This window comes from Amia ocellicauda, chromosome 6 (assembly GCF_036373705.1).
Source record: "Amia ocellicauda isolate fAmiCal2 chromosome 6, fAmiCal2.hap1, whole genome shotgun sequence".
Taxonomy (NCBI): Eukaryota; Metazoa; Chordata; class Actinopteri; order Amiiformes; family Amiidae; genus Amia; species Amia ocellicauda.
In genome coordinates, this window is record NC_089855.1 from 48,484,927 (window position 1) to 48,502,541 (window position 17,615).

The 17,615-nt window shown below is 46.5% G+C and overlaps 1 protein-coding gene across 2 annotated transcripts in view; it reads right to left on the reverse strand.

The window, feature by feature from the left end:
* Window positions 1-515: 515 nt before the first annotated feature.
* The window catches only part of LOC136751650 (GTPase IMAP family member 8), a 55,057-nt gene continuing 37,957 nt past the window's right edge, over window positions 516-17,615 (reverse strand). For both annotated transcript variants that reach the window (XM_066707432.1, XM_066707434.1), the window contains 3 exons: window positions 17,013-17,100; window positions 6,565-7,194; window positions 516-6,156 (listed from right to left, as the gene is read on the reverse strand). In XM_066707432.1, coding sequence (XP_066563529.1) covers window positions 5,225-6,156; window positions 6,565-7,194; window positions 17,013-17,100 — 1,650 coding nt within the window. In that variant the 3' untranslated portion in view covers window positions 516-5,224. The remainder of the gene's footprint in view (window positions 6,157-6,564; window positions 7,195-17,012; window positions 17,101-17,615) is intronic.

Genomic DNA, 17,615 nt, shown 5'->3' on the forward strand with positions numbered 1-17,615 from the left:
GTTTCAACTAGTAACTTAATGGAAAGTTTCTTATATTTTCTAACAGTTTACAGTGGGTACGTACAATACATAGGGGGCAATTGTAGCCCAACACTAGGTAAATGTGTATAGAACTTATTTATTTTCATGTTTATGCAGTTAAAACGCAGTAGAGATATTTATTACATAAGCTCTGCGCTTCTAGTTTTAAGTGTATGTCAAAGAAATTATTTTTTTCAAATAGACTCTAGGGCCAGAGCAAACAGCCTCAGGGGTCGTATATGGCCCGGAGGCCGGACGTTCCCACCCCTGCCCTAATTTAAACAAGTAAACTGTCTAACCAAGCAGTATTAGAAGGATATTTGTATGCTATGTTCATATTTCCTGTGCAGGTTTGAGAGCTGAAGTAGTTTTCATTAACTGTGTGCAACTGGAAACTATTGTCCCCCCATACTCTATACTGCCCTGGGTGACTTCTAATCAGAAATGTGTGAATCATGATGATTACATATTCTATCCAATCAAATGCAGGTTGCTATGTTATTAAATTATATTATTTATTTATTGGCAGATGCTCTTATCCAGGGTGACTTACAAAACATAAAAGCATAATAAAAGTGCAAAAATACAGTACAGTTCAAAGCATAGTACAATTTATGAATTCCAATTTACATGCTTGTATAGGAAATATACAGTAAACAATACAAGTTCTACATCCTAGATAGTAAAAACTAGTAAGTGCAGGCATAATTAAGAGCTAAGGGAAAGGAGGCATAGGGGACATAGAAATAAGTAATGCCAAGCAAGGGGTATGTCAAAGCATTATGTTGAATAAGTGCAATTTTACGGGATAATAAAGGACTAGATTACAAATAGAGTCTGAACAGATGTGTTTTGAGTAAGTGCTGGAAGGAAGTCAGGGACTCTGCTGTCTTGGCTTCAATAAGAAGGTCATACCATCACTTGGGGGCCAGGGATGAAAAGGAGCGGCTCTGGAGGAAGGGGAGTGGAGAGGAGGCAAGATTAGTCTTCTGGCACCAGAAGACCACAGTGGTCTGGAGGGGATGTACAGAGAGATGAGGGACTGAAGGTAGCACGGCGCAGTCTGGTCGAGACAGCTGTAGGTGAAGGTCAATATCTTGAACTGATTGCATGCCGGGAGCCAGTGGAGGGAGCGGAGCAGTGGAGTAGCATGTGCGAATCGGGGCAGAGAGAATACCAGACGAGCCGCAGAGTTCTGGATGAGCTGGAGCGGCGGGTGGTAGTTGCAGGCAGGCCGGCCAGGAGGGAGTTGCAGTAGTGGTGTAGATCACTGCTGTAGTGGTGTAGATCACACAGTGTGTTCTAGTGATAAGGAGACCCGCATGGTATCTTGCCTGCCTGGTGCTCAGGTTGCAGATCTCCCTAAACGAGTAGACGGGCTACTGGCCAAAGCCGGGGGTGAATCCACTGGTCATGGTCCACATTGGAACCAATGACATAGGAAAAGGTAGAACAGAGTTTGTGTAAGACAACTTTAAAGAGTTAGGAAAAAAACTAAACAGCGGAACCTCCAAGGTAGTTTTCTCCTAAATATTTCCGGTACCTCGTGCCAGGCCAGGGAGACAGGCAGAGATTAGAAAGTTTAACACGTGGCTGAATCTTGGTGTAGGGAAGAGGGTTTTAGATTTATGGAGCATTGGTCTTTCTTCTGGGATAGATGGGACCTGTACAAACCGAACAGTCTACATCTAAACAGAAGGGGGGCTAATACATTGGGAGAGCGAATGGGCAGAGTAATTGAGCTATAGAGCTCTGACAATGGGAGATTTTCCACTAAGGAAAGAAAACAAAGGGAAACTGCTGGGATGTCCTGAAATGTTTGTACCTCAATGCCAGGAGTATAAAGAACAAGATGTTAGACCTAGAAGCCATAGTGCTGGCGTGTGACTATGATGTTGTAGTAGTGACAGAAACATGGCTTACAGAAAATGATGGGGATGAGTACAAGTTGAAAGGATACACTAAGTTTAGGAGAGACAGGCAAAACCGAACTATCTGGGATAGTTGGCAAACTTGTCAAATTTGCAGATGATACTAAAATAGGTGGCTCAGCAGATACAATCTCGGCAGCACAGGCTATTCAGAGGGACTTAGATAATATTCAGTTGTGGGCGACACCTGGCAGATGAAATTCAATGAGGACAAGTGCAAGGTATTACATGCAGGTAACAAAAATGTCCACTATAATTACACTATGGGAGGAATAGAACTAGATGAAGTAACGCATGTGAAAGACCTAGGAGTCTATGTGGACTCCTCACTTTCTCCATCCACACAATGTGGGGAAGCAATAAAAAAGGCAAACACAATGTTAGGGTATATTGTCAAAAGTGTAGAATTGAGAACAAGGGCAGTGATGTTCAGACTGTACAATGCACTAGTTAGAGCTCATCTGGATACTGTGGACAGTTCTGGGCTCCACACTTCAAGAAAGATATCGCTGCTCTAGAGGCAGTTCAGAGGAGAGCAACCAGACTTATTCCAGGTCTGAAGGGAATGTCCTACTGAGAGACTGAGGAACTGAACCTTTTCACCCTGGAACAGAGGAGACTACGTGGGGACTTGATCCAAGTCTTCAAAATCATGAAAGGCATCGACCACATCAAACCAGAGGAGCTTTTCCAGATCAGCAGGGACACACGCACCCGGGGACACAAATGGAAATTGGGCTTCAAGGCATTCGAGACAGAAAACAGGAGACACTTCTTCAAACAGAGAGTTGTCACAATCTGGAGAGGTCAGCAGAAGGTGAGGGGGAGTGGGGGAAAAGATGAGATCCAATTTGTAGAGGTTGAGCTTGAGATGATACGAGTACATACAGGTGGAGATAGCAGACAGACAGGAAGAGATGCGAGAGGGGATGAGAGGGTAAGAGGAGGGAAAAGACAGGAAGATCTGGGCATCATCTGCATAGAAATGGTAGGATAAACCATGGGATGTGATGAGGGGGGCCAGGGAGCAAGTGTAGAGTGAGAACAGGAGGGGGCTTTGGTGTATGCCTGTGAGGAAAGGTTAAGGTGTGGACAAGGAACATCGCCATGCCACTTCATAGGTCCGGTCATTGAGGTAGGAGGAGAACCAGGTGAGAGCAGTTCCAGAGATTCCAAGGTCAGCGAGGAGAGGAGGATGGAGTGATCAATGGTGTCAAATGCTGTGGAGAGGTCAAGGAGGATGAGGACTGAAGAGAGGGAGGCCACCTGAGCACAACTGAGGGAGTCAGTGACTGCCAGGAGAGCCGTCTCAGTGGAGTGAGCTGTGCAGAAGCCGGATTGCAGAGGGTCTAGAAGTGAGTAATGGGAAAGAACTGATGGTGGACTGCACGCTCGAGGGTCTTTGAGAGGAAGGGAAGTAGGGAGACAGGGCAGTAGTTCTGAGGAGAGGTGGCATCAAGGGTTGGTTTCTTGAGCAGTGGGATGACAGCAGCTTGTTTAAATGCAGAGGAGAAACAGCCAGAGACGAGTGAGGAGTTGAGGAGGGAGGAGATGAAGGGCAGAAGATCAGGGGTGGTTGCTTGGAAGAGGCGAGTGGGGAGAGCATACCAATACATGCTGCAAGTCATGATTATAGATAAATTATATAAGACAATTACCCTAGCTTTCTGATTGCCTGTTCCGGATTTTCCCTATATGGTCTTTAATTTATAATTAAAAAAAATACTTGAAAAACAGTCAATTCAGTTGTATTCTGGTGACGTCCTCAGTGATCAGAAATAATTAACCTAACAAGTAACATAGTTTAGTTAAAAAAGAGTTACATGTAAGTTTTGATTATATGTCAGTGAATGTGTTAGAGAAGACATAACTGAAGATATTGTAGCGACCTGGCAAATTGACTGTAAATAGGGGATGGGGTAGGGCTGTGTGTATGTGTATGTGTGTACTGTCTGTGTATTGGGGGTGGAGAGGTTTATAGTGCTGCGTGTTCTACTCATGTGGTGCGTGTGCTTGTGTTATAGCAGGAAAGTTCCAGGGTTAAGGGTTGGCCCCTTGCAGGAACATGGGAGGCGCCGTGATTGGAGGAGCCACTCACGGGGCCAGAGAGCATAAATAGGGAAGCCTGGTTCCCGCGCAAAAGCAGTTCGGTCTGTGCAGAGTTCCAGTCAGTTCAAGTTTTGGAGTGAGTTAAGTGGGAGAGCTGAGAAAGACGGTCGCTCCAGCCTGACAGTGCACTGTGCTCAATAAAGTTCCTGTTGTTCAAATCCTGTGTCCCCTCCATTATTTGCTGTGACGATTTGTGACATATTTTCAAGTGAAGAGTGTCCAGTAGAAATAGCATAAAGGGTGGCCTTACACTCAGTCACCCACATAAAACTCGGCAATAGCGAGCTGTGCAGCAACTGACCCGATCAACTCACCAGTGCAGACTGTCGCTGAACTATAAACGAACAGCGATGGAGCCTGTTTTAGGGGAGCAGTCCCTTGGTGGTTTGAGGATCCCTCTCCTCATAACAATATTCTTAGTCGGGCATTTGGTTTCAGATGTTGCTATCACCCGTGACACTTGGATTGCAAGTTTTGGATTGTTAGCTGTTTGTCGTGTTCATCATTATGTTTAGTGAGGGATCTGTTTCTATGTGTTTAGGTGTACTCAAAGAGTAGTTTCTATCTGTTTTTGTTTTGGCTTCACTTGCTCACTGTAATAAACTTGCACTATGGCACTTTGTATATGTTTTCACTGCTTTCAGTTTTTCTGTTCTGGCTAATACAGGTGCCCTGTATCTTACGCCCCAAGAACAAGCAGGCACTAAAGACAGCTGCAGTGCAGGCCTTTCAGAGCATCACCAGGAAAGAAACTCAGCATCTGGTGATGTCTATAGATTCCAGACTTCAGGCCGTCATTGACTGCAAAGGATTTATAACCAAGTATTGAAACTCACAATTAAATTAATTATTATGTTTGTATTTCCAAATACTTTTGAGCCCCGAAAATTGGGGGACCACATATACAAATGGGTTTAATTCCTACACCGTTCACCCAATTTGAATGTAACTACCCTCAAATTAAAGACGAAAGTCTACACTTAAGCAGATCTTGATTGTTTCCTTTCAAATCCACTGTGGTGACATACAGAGCCAAAATGATGACCATTGTTTCACTGTCCAAATATTTATGGACCTAACTGTACTTAGATTTTCGATTTTATTATTTATTATTTTATGGCTGTGCTCTTAGCAGATTGGCAGTACTTGCATTTGTATTTTTTTTAACAAGCAAGATGAATATCATTTTCTGCATCGTCAGCTGCCCCTGATCCCTCTGCTGATGCTGCTCTTGTACTTTCAAAGAGCGGAACTGCTTCCCCTCCGAGCATTGAGCGAACAGTACTTCTCCGGTCCATTCTTTCATAACGGTGTCTCCTACTGATATGTAATTTAATTGCTAGGTTTCTTGCTGCTCTGCGTAGCCACTGTCTAAATCGTCTTGCCAATCTCTGCAATATGTTTCCTGAAGGTCTTTGACTTGTGTTTTCATTCATGAAAAGTTCAGCCTCACTTACAATCCTCTCCTGCTCTTCTGCAATGCCTGATTCTGCCTCCTGGAACATTTCATTAGAGTAAAAGTCTCCATTGCTCCTAAGCATGCTCTCTATCTTTTCTAGTAGCTCTCTGACCTGAGGATGGCTGCAAAGGTTGTTGTTAAAAAGGTGATATCTCTTCCCACACTTCTCTACAAGCTCTTTTAGATGGTCATTTTTCTCAACAAACTCCTCAATAGTCTGGTTTCCCAGCTCGTCACCTCTGGTGAAAAGAACCAGACTGAACCTCAGAGCCTGTGCACCAAACATCTCCAGGAACTGCTTGACTGCTTTAATTTCTTCATTTGTCTGTCGTCCAAGCTGTTTGACCAGCAGGAATGTATGTGGTCCAGGGGCAGACAGAACAATACATCTAAAAATCTCCTGCTTTAAACTGTCGTCTGAAAGCTCTGTGTCAAAAAACCCTGGTGTGTCAACCACAGTGACCTCTCTACCTTCAATTATTTTCCTTCTACTTGCACACTCCTGTGTAAGTGAATTAGGAGACATTGAATATTCAAACACATCTTCATTCAGGATAGTGTTCCCTGTTCGACTTTTTCCACTTCCGGTTTTTCCAAGCAGCACAATCCTGATCTTTCTTAAGGTGTCGGATGATTCTGTGAACAACATTATTATTATTTGCCTGCAGATAATTGCATACTCCATTTATTGTATAGCAAACAACACTGTTTCTAAATGGAAACATGCATATCATTTTAATGCATTATTTGTGCATAAAGTTGTGTGGTCCCATTCAATTTCACAATGCATTTTACACCTGATAATTGCATAGTGCTCTCCACTTCAGTAAAGTTCAGACTTCAAAGACATTTTACATTCTTGGCAGAAGAAGAACAAACAATCAATAGAAAGGTAACCAGCTTATCTGGAGTGATCTATTAAACTTCACTCTTCTTTAAAAACTATTATTAATATTTGAGGATCATGGAATTACTGGAATAAAACAGTAAAAGTGAGCCATTTATTTGTGAAACTTAGATGTTGTTATTAATTATGTGGCTAACCTTCAATATCGATGGATGCTCCATTCCCTGTCACCATGCCATCTATCTTGTTCAGCAGCTGTGTGACCTGAGTGCGGTCAGCAGTGTCCCTGTTCCTGAACACGTGGGTCCGGCCCCCACAGGCCTTTATGAGCTGCTGCAGCCCCCTGCCCTGGCTCTCAGTGTACTCCTGCAGGGTCTTGTCCTCCAGGTCCTCCCCCCTGGTGAACAGCACTAGGGTGAATCTCAGAGCATCCTGCCCAAAAACCTCCCTGAAATCCTCCAGCAGCCCCTGCAGTGCATCTGTGGGGGCTCCCACAGGAAGCACCAGGAGGAAGGCGTGGGGTCCCAGGGCAGAGAGAATTTTACATCTATATTTCTCTTTTATGAGCTCTTCTTCAGGGAGCCCTGGACTGAACAGGTCTGGAGTGTCGATCACACACAGCCGCCTCCCTGCAGCATCCCCTCTGCCCTCCTCGCACTGCCTGGTCACCAGCTGGGCCCAGGGCCTGGATGTGAACTGCTTCCTGCCCAGGATGGTGTTCCCAGAGACGCTCTTCCCCACTGCAGTTCTGCCCAGCAGGACCACCCTGAGCTCAGAGCAGCCCTGAGGGTTGGGGGCCTCAGTGGACAGTGAGGAAGGGTTAGCACCTGTGGTGGAAATTAAAAATGTGTAAATAAGGCAATACTAAAAAAAAAAAAAAAAAGTTATTGATACATTATGTTACAATTGACTGTAATGTAACAGTACATACAGTTATAAAGTTAATCGTTTAATTTTTAATGTTTCTAATATATGTTGTGATAAGGGGCAGGTGCCCCCCCCGCTCTCACGGAAGAAAACTCCTCCGCACGACTTCACCATCAGGATCTATTTTGCCTGGGGCCCCCACATACCCTAGAATCGCCTCTGATCAGGGGCCCACTGGCAATCGGGAAGTATGGGAGAATCCCCGTTGGACTGGTCTGTTTGAACCTGCGTAGGCTGTAGGTGTATATTTTATGTAGCCTCAATAATATAGTCCATTCATACATGGTGTCACAGGCATAATGTGCAAGATCTTTTTAAGCACACAAATCTTAGTTTGTGTAGTAAAGCAACTGATCACAACAGCGCTGTTGCAAACACACAGCAACCGACCACGAGAAACAAAGTCAGCACTGTGAAGCACAGCAGCAACTCATGAAAAACATAACTGATTGACAAATACAACTCACAGATTTTAACCTGGATTTTTTTTATTTATTTTTTGGCAATTGCAGTACAGATAAGATACACTACACTACTCCGGAAGACTGATTAAACATTTATCGAGCCCTACCAATGGTCACGGCTACAGACCAACACGCTTCTCCAAGTCCAAGCACTTCCACTTTCCACTTTCCACTAGATGCCGCCATCCCCCTTCCTTGTCAGTCACTTCTCCCAGCTCCCTTCAAATCAACATTCCTGAAACCCTTGTGCAGTCCTGTGATCACTCCGTGCTCCCATTCGCCCTGCACCTGTCATCTTGTTTCCCTGCTCCACATATAAACCCTTCACTCACTCTCAGTCACTGTGATGTTTTGTCAGTTTACACTACATTTCCAAGCATTCTCCGTGAACCTTACAACCTTTTGAATCATTGACGTCTTGCTTTCCCCCTCGCCTGATCGCCTGACCCTTGCCTGTGACCATGACCATGTCTTTGCCTTGTCCTTAATTGCCCTGTCGTGCCGGTACCTGACCTACGCCTGCCTGACCATCCCTCTACCATGGCACCACAACTGGGTTCCCCTGTTCCCACTGTAACGGTTCCACTAAGTTGGGCACCAGGTGTGATAAAATCACACCAGAAAAGACAGATAGTAAGGGAAAAGTGTAAGAAATTGTGGAACATCACCAGGACACAGGTATAGCGAGAGCTTAGGAAACAGGAAGTGAGAGTAAGAAAAGACCAAGAAAGAAAGATCACATTACCTGTACCCTGTGCTGACTAACCAAAGCCTAAGACCTATAGGGTCAATAACTATACACGCATTTAAACTTTTCAGTTCATAAGTAGTTTAAATCAAGAAAAATATAAAGGAAAATACAAAAACAAAATTCAAATTCAACATTTACATTAAATAAACACTGTCCCAGTCAAAAACAAACAAAAATGTTCAATGAGTAATGATGAATCATAATAACACATTTACAACACACAGCACAAAACAAAGCATTCAATTTCACTTTTCAATTCAAAGATATGTTATTATTTCCCTCTCCTAGGTGAGCTTAACCTAATTGTAAGGTACACAAAATAGGAAAAAAAATTCAAAAAGAGAGAGAAAGATGTATGATTGTGTGTGGGTGAATGGGTGCATGTGTGTGTGAGAGAGACAGCAAAAATACACCTGCAGAAAATTGACAATTACAAGAACAGCGAACTCCAGAGAGCAGTGGGGTGAAGATAGCAGACCAAGCCTATAATGTGCCTGCACTATAACAAACACACACAGACAGGGTGTACAAGAGAATAAACAAACTACAGACATATTATTAATGTAAAGTATTATAGGGAAATAAGCCTAATAAAAGAGAAGAAAATAAATAATTAAACTTCTAAGTAGAGATATGAGAAATTGGGTTTTGATCCATGGAGTAAAGACAAAGGAAAGGTTTGGCAGTGTTGGGCCTAGAAAACACACACGAGAAAATACAAGAAGGGCAGAAAAGAAGAAAGAAGAACATGGGAAAGTCACGACAAAGAATAATAATGATAATGATAATAATAGCAGAGAGGCGCAGGGAATGGTAGCGGCAGTTCAGGGAAGAAAAATATAGAAACAAAGTCAAACCAGATGCCAAGTAGAGAGTGCCAATGCATGATCCAGTCCGCTCCCCATTAGCAGAGGTCCTCTTCCAAAGACTTGGAGCCAGGATACGCAGACAACGTTAATTTGTGGCAACGTGATGAAGAGAAAAAACGAGGGCTGCTCGAAATTCTGAGAGAAAGTCTTTTGCAACGGGTCGTAGTAGGGACATTTTATAGGCTTCACAAAATGCAAAAAGTCAACTGCCATAAAGTGACAGGGGCGAATGCAAATCGTCACACCATGCCCTGTGGTACATTACACCAATGACTGTGTTTTACAGAAAAAAAAATACTGACTTTTTAGGTTCGAGGTGTGGGAAATTGTTTTGTGTGTGTGTGACGGGGAGTATTGTATTAATTATATTGTCTGCCTATGTATGTGTGCATGAATGTGTATGGGTGTTACGTGTGGGGCATTATTGTGTTGGGTTAGGGAGTAATGGAGAGCAACCTTTAAAAAGGCGAGGTCGCTACATTTTGTGTCAGAATAAAGGATATGAATTACACATGCAGAAGGGAAGGAGAATGGCCATTCCACCGACAAAGGGAGAACAACTACTGGGAGCCATGCTGAGGAGGCACCCAGAAGGAGAGAGTGCATGAAGAATATTAGAGGAAATCCAGCAAGAGGTGGAGAGGAAGAGAGAGGTGCAATGAGACATGGCGCAACAGTGGAGAGAGGAGATCGGCCAGGAGGCGCAGGATGGGACCAGGCCCACCATGTTGCCACGGGCGGAAATACAGCACCGGAAGAGCGTCCATCATGGTTTGCAGGACAAGGCGGCCCCCGTGGAAGACGCAGCACTTGGTAAGCCTACAGAAGAGCAGCCTAAAACCGAGATGGGACAAGACCCGTGGACTGCGCATACACAGCTTTTACAGCTGATCAAGAGACTGAGTCCCACCGAGCCCGCACTGATACAGCCGCTAATAGAAGACAGCCTGTAAGTACTGAAACTGTACAACAATGTGTGCATGTGTTAGCAGGGGGGGTACATAAGCCTCGATATAGGCACCTTTCCGATAGCGGCGGGGAAGTAGGGCATGAGACTGTCCGGGTCTCGATTGCACAAGGCGCCGCTCAGGCCCCGGAACCACGCCCTTCACCGCAGACCTCATCCCCGGGCTGCCCTGTGCCAATGGCCGTCCGGAAGGAACTGAAGGCGGAGCGTTATGATGGAAAGGTCTCCTGCGAGGCCTACAAGGCCAAGTTTGAGATGGTGGCTCAGGCCAATTCGTGGACTGCTGAACAAAAAGCCACACAGCTCTCGGCCGCATTAGAAGGGGAGGCATTGCAGATATTGTTGGACATTGGAGACGACGAACACCTCGACTATGAAGTGGTCAGTCAAGCTCTAACCTACCACTTTGGGGGTGCCAAGCCCGCCCTTCTCCTGCATCAGCGACTGTCTGCCCGTTTACGGTGCCCCAGGGAGCTTTTAGGCCAATACGCCACGGATATTCGCCACCTAACACCTAACACCTAACCTAGCTGTAGATGCCTTCCTCCGCGGCCTCACTCCCGATGTGGTCCACCACCAAGTCTACCTTGCCACCCCCCTAACACTCGACGCTGCACTGAACCAGGCCAAGCTGGTAGAGGTTATCCTGGAGGAACAGTCACCGCGGCCCCGGGCTGTTCCTTCGCTGCCCCGCTTCAATGCTTCAACCCGGCCACCTGCACCTCTGCTAGCGGAAACCCCACCAGTGCTGAAGAAACCTGACACCCGCATTTGTTGACAATGCGGGCAAATAGGGCACATCCATCGCGACTGCTGTAACGTCCAACCTGTGCTGCCACGTCCCCTGTTGGGAAACGAGCTGGGGCCGGTGTAAGAGGGACGCCGCCGGTCCAGAAGGATGTCCCAACCCCGTCTTCGTCGGCCTTGCCGCCTGCTCCAAGCCTGCTGGAAACTTCGGGCCCGGTTGTGCCCCGGGTCAACAACCTATGCCCCCGGAGCAGCATGGGCCGGTCGCTGGGTTAGTCTGGGATGGTGGGATACAATGACTGTTATGTGATGCTCTGTGTCGACGGTGTCCCTTGCTACGCCCTGCTGGACACCGGCTTGACTGTCACCCTTATTAACCCCGGTCTCTTGAGGGAGAGCAAGTAATTGCTGCCGGTGCGGGCTGCCCTCATCACTGCGAGAGGCAAACAGGCCACCATGCACGGACGGGCCTGGATGCGTTTGGACATCGGAGGCAAGACCTTCCTGCACGAAGTCTGAGACGCTGCCATACAAGAACCTTTTATCCTAGATTTTGACTTTTTATAGCCATCCGGAGGCCTATTGGATCTGTGGGCTCGCAACATGCGCTTTGGAGAGGGACTGGTCCCACACCTCGTACCAGGAGCGGCGCAAATGCTGCGGGCCCAGGCCATCCTCATGATGTCTCCGAGACCCCCCCTTGCTGACAAAACCACTGCTACTGCTACTGCGGTCGCCAGGCAGGTATGGGCCACAAACCAGGAAGGCCTGCAAGAGGGACAAGGTGAGCAGTTGTGTGCCCTGTTACTCGAGTTCCGCCACAGTTTCGCCACGTCCTCTGCACATACTGGCAGGACTCACGTTTTGCAGCATCATATTGACACTGGTGACGCCCACCCCATTAAACAAATGCCCCGCCGGATCCCAGTCGCCCATCAAGCTGCAACTGACCAGGCTTTAGAAGAGAAGGAGGCCGCCGGCATCATCGAGCCCTTTCACAGTCCCTGGACCTCCCCCGTGGTCCTGGTTCCGAAGAAAGACGGGACCTGGAGATTCTGTGTGGATTACCGGCAGCTTAATGAGGTGACGGTCGAAGATTCCTATCCCCTGCCCTGGATCGACGAGTCACTGGATTTAATTGCCGGCTCCACCTGGTACTCCTCTCTCGACTTGCGGAGCAGTTATTGGCAAGTGGCCCTGACTCCCGAAGCACGGGCCAAGACTGCTTTCTCCACCGGTCGGCGGCTGTGGCAGTTCTGCGCCATGCCGTTTGGTCTCTGCAATGCCCCTGCCACGTTCGAGCACCTGATGGAGAAGGTGTTGTCGGGGGTGCCATCGATGGAGTGCCTGGTCTATCTTGACTACGGAAAGTGCTGGAACAACTGCGCCAGGCAGGCCTCAAGTGTCGGCTGTTGCGACGAGAAGTCTCGTTCCTGGGCCACCGAGTCAGTCAGGCCGGCATCGAGGAGGACAAAGTGGAGGCTGTGAGAGACTGGCCCCCCCTGCCTATCTCCGCCAGTTGCGTGCTTTTCTTGGCCTCACCTCTTACTACAGGCCCCCTTCACAGTCTGATCCGCAAAGGCGCCCCCTTTGAATGGACAGCTGCCCGCCAAGAGGCCTTCGACACCCTGAAGCAAGCCCTCTGTGCTGCCCCTGACCTCACTGCACCTGACACCCAGAGGCCCTTCATCCTCGACACGGACGGCGGTGATGACGCCATCGGAGGGGTGCTGGCTCAGGAAACGCCGGAAGGTGAGAGGGTGGTGGCATACTTCAGCAGGATGCCCAGAAAAGCCGAACGCAACTACTGCGTCACCCACCGGGAGCTGCTTGCTGTGGTGGAGACCACCCGTCATTTCCGCCATTACCTGTGTGGGTTGCCGTTCACCATTAGGACAGACCACGCAGCGCTACACTGGTTTATGTCTTTCAGGGAGCCGGAGGGGCAGGTGGCGCGCTGGATTGAGCAGCTACAGACCTTCCAATACACTATCCAGCACCGGAATGGAGCGGCTCATCTGAACACCGACGGCCTGTCCAGAAGACCCTGCGCTGATCCTTGTGCTGGTTGTACATGGAAGGAGACTCGGGAGCAGGAACTGACGGGAGAGGCGACACTCACATGCCGGGTCCTACTTTCGCCATCGGGGCCTGATTGGCAGGCCCGCCAAGAACAGAACCCTGAGCTCAGAGAGGTCCAACGATGGGTGGCCAGCGCTTGTCAGCCCAGCTTGGAGGAGGTCGTCACAGGGACAGGTTAGCCTACGGAGCCTGTGGACCCAGTGGCCGGGGAAGTGCTGAGAGCATGAAGGAGTGCTGAGACGCAGGTGGGTGGAGCCAGCCACCGGGGAGGAACGGTGGCAGATTGTGGTCCAAGGGGCCTTCCGGGAGTTGGTGCTTGCGGTCCACCATGGCACCCAAGGGGCTGGCCACTTTGGAGTGACGAAAACACTCCGCCACCTGTGACAGGCCTTTTACTGGGGGCAGTGTCAGTGGGATGTCACCGATTATTGCTGCCAGTGCGATGCCTGCACTGCCCGCAAGGACCCCCAGGAGCAGTCACACGCCCCTCTCCAACAGCACGTGGTCAGAGTGCCCATGGACTGGGTGGCGGTGGATGTGCTGGGCCCCTTTCCACGCTCAGCCTGGGGCAACAGATATGTGCTGGTGGCCCTCGACTATTTCACTAAATGGCCTGAGGCATACGCCCTTCCGGACCAGGAAGCAAAGACGGTGGCCGTCGCCCTGGTGGAGGGATTCTTTAGCTGATTCGGAGTCCACACGCAGCTCCATTCAGACCAGGGAAGAAACTTCGAGTCCCGGGTGTTCAAGGAGCTGTGCAAGCGCCTGGGCGTTCAGAAGACCAGAACCACCCCGCTACACCCCCAGAGTGATGGCCTCGTCGAGAGGTTCAATCGTACCCTTGGAGCTCAACTGGCCCTGGTGGTGGCAGCGTACCAGAAAGACTGGGAACTCCATCTGCCCCTGGTCCTCCTGGTCTGTCGCATGGCCGTACAAGAGTCCACGGCCTGCATCCCTGCACTCCTCATGCTGTGATGGGACCCCCACGGCTGTCGCTTTTGGACAACCCCCAGACGCACCGACAGCCGACGCCGGACCCGAGAACAACCGAAGGCTGCAGGACCAGCTCAAGACAGCCCACCAGTTCGCTAGCCAGCAGTTGGAGGCTGCGGGGGTGCGACAGAAGCGGGGGTATGACCTCCGCTGCAAGGGGCCACACTTCAGCACTGGGGACCTGGTCTGGGTCTTCAGCCCGAAGCGGGTGAAGGGATGCTGCCCGAAGCTGGACAGCAAGTGGGCAGGCCCCTGTCTGGTGCTGGAATGGTTGGGGGAGGTGGTGTACCGGGAAGTTACACTGTATTCCTATGATGCACACATCATTTGAAAGCTTATTCTCTTGGCTACCAGTGCGCTTCATTCTCAACCACATCCGATCTACATTTTCCATGTTGCCTGCTGTCATTCAGAGCCCGGGGGGTGAACGTACAGTCTGCTCTGGGGGGTCTCATTCAGACGATCACAGATCACTCAGTTTCGATCGTATTTCTTTGCAAATAGGCTTGTTTTGTTCAGAACAATCCAGTGTATATTATTTGATGTTCTATCAAACACAGAGAAGTTCAGATCCAATTATGTACTGTGGCATTTGGGGGTTTGTTGTCTGCCACAAGGGTTAGTATAGTCTCCACGCCACCCTCTAGACGATCAGAGGAGAGGGACCTCTCGTTCCAGATTAGTAACCCAAGATTCCCCACAACAAGTATACTTCAATTAAATGAAGAAACCAGGAGTAGGTGCACTGTAAAATGGTATATATACACATATATTTATTTAAACAAACTACAAAGACTAAAACCATACAAATAAAAAACAGTTAACACTTAGCATAAAATACCAATTAAACCCCAGTTTAGTCTGATCAGTAAAAGGTGAACTTTTCGGTTCTTACTTAAACGTCTCATCAAAACTGAAGCTGAGAAAGAACAGCTACCACAGTGCAAAATGAACTAACAATAATAATAGTGAAAACAAGTGAATCAAACCACAACCATGTTACCAAAGAACTACTAACAATAAGGCAAGTATAGAAAGTTAAACAGAATAATAAACACCAACACCATACAAATAAAAAGACTAAAATCAACACACCAAGTGAAGCTAATGGCCAGGTACAGGAAATGCAAGAATCAGGTGTCAAAAGAGAAAGCAAAGGTCTGGAACACAGGGAGGCACAACTCAGAAGTAAAGGCTCAGAAATGTCGCTGAAGGCAGAACAAAACTGCACAGAGTAGTAAGGGAGCAGTGGTGTGTCAATGCAGGGGCAGATTAGCTGGGAGATGAGAGACAGATGAGGTAATTGATAAATGACAATAATAATTCAATAATTGAGTGACTGAAGAGAAAGATTAAAGGAGAAAATTTGACAGAACTGGAGCAAGTCCGACATCTAGTGGTGAACTGAGGGGGAAGTCACAGTTAAGCCCTGACAGGGTGGGTGGGGGTAATGACTATTTGAATAGTTGCAGAGAAAAGCTGTGGAATTATCGATAGTCAAAATATTTGTCATGCACATCCCTAGTTTAAATGTACATTCTCTGTATTATGTACAAAAACAAAAAACAGATACAACAATCAATGAACAATCATACAGACACTGGTAAAAAATACCTAAGGGTGGAGACCTGACAAAACAATTCATATATTTATGGACTTATACTGATCAAATCTATTTGATTAATGTCATCACAATCTGGAACAAACTCCCTAGTGATGTGGTAGATGCTGAAAGTTTGGGAACATTTAAAAATAGACTGGATAGGATCCTTGGATCACTCAGTTATTAGTGGACACCAAATGAGCAGGATGGGTCGAATGGCCTCCTCTCATTTATAAACTTTCTTATATTCTATGCTCTTATGTAATGTGATGCTGTATTGTAATATTGCAGTGTATCTTTAAGATGTTTATTCTGTCTTGAGATTTACTGAGCATGGGATATTTTTCTATGAACAATCATACAGACACTGGTAAAAAAGACAGGTGAAGACCTGACAGAACAAAACAGACAAAATAAAGTACTACAGTACTGTACTGGTGGTCATTAACTTAGCAGGGGTTGGTATAGTGTGGGAGCACAGTATTCTAAGTACCACTTTCTATCCACCAGTGCCTTCATACATCATAATCAGACAGAGCTCAGAACCCACACCTTGCTTTTTGTTCAGCAATTTCTGGAGCACCATCGTATTTTACAGAAATGTCCTTTTCCACAACCCCGTGGTCAAAAGTGATTGTTGTGTCTACTATTTAATAGTATTATTTTCTGCTACCATATTAATTTCTAGCGATCTCCTGCCGAGTTCTACCTTCCACCGGATAGGTGGCAGTATACCTTACACAATATACATAATCATATACTGTACTCTTTTGTTGAACAGATATAGTACAGTAAAGGAAAGTGCTGCCATAATGAGCTAGTTTCTGACATTACAAAATAAGCTAACTGCAATATGCTTGCTCTTATATTTTATTTACTACATCGGTCACTACAGGGATGAATCAGGAATGCTAAAACCCCCGAAATGTCCTCCTATCTTATTTACCATTGATCACTATAAACTATGTTGTCAGCTGGTTATTAGTTGCTCAATTAACACAAACAGCCTTGTGATATTGACTGCAATTTGAACTCCAAACTTGTTCACAAAGCTTGAGATTTATCAATTTATTGATTTAAAAGAAAATAAACATGAAACAACATGAAATACAAAAAATAATAGATATGGATGGAACTGCAGCTGTTAAGGCTACTGAACCAGCCCACACACACACAGTACCTGAATCAGGGAGTCCTGCACTGTCTCTACAGGCACAAAGCCAGAGAATCTGAGACGCTCACCTGTTCTGGGCGTCTCTGTGTTCGGGAGTCCTGTTGTGTGGAAATCCTCAGGATGATCTGACAGCACAGTCACAGCTTTCTGCACAGCCTGGACACAGACAGCAGGGACACTGGGTCAGGCCGTGGATTTATAATGTCACATTATGTGACCTGAACAAACAGTAAATGAAGCACATTCATGCTTTGTTCATATTCCAGTGCTGAAGCTGTGATCGTTAACTATATTGATTAACACTGCAAAAATTACTTAATACTGAATTACATCTTAATATTAACAACATTAGTCTGACACAAATATCCACTTGCATTACGAATCTCACTAATATTTTAAACAACAGAACTAACAGTAAAAGTAAAAAATCACTATGAGTGGATTCACAGGGTACTGTTTTTTAACCACCCCCCCTGAAAGTGTACAACTAAATGTTGATGATCTATTGTCTACTAGATTTGATTGATATAAAAACATTAATTTAATATTTAATGATATTGTATATATTATCATTAAAATAATAAAAAAACTCCATGGCATGTCAATTTGAAATATTACATTACATATACACTCACCTAAAGGATTATTAGGAACACCATACTAATACTGTG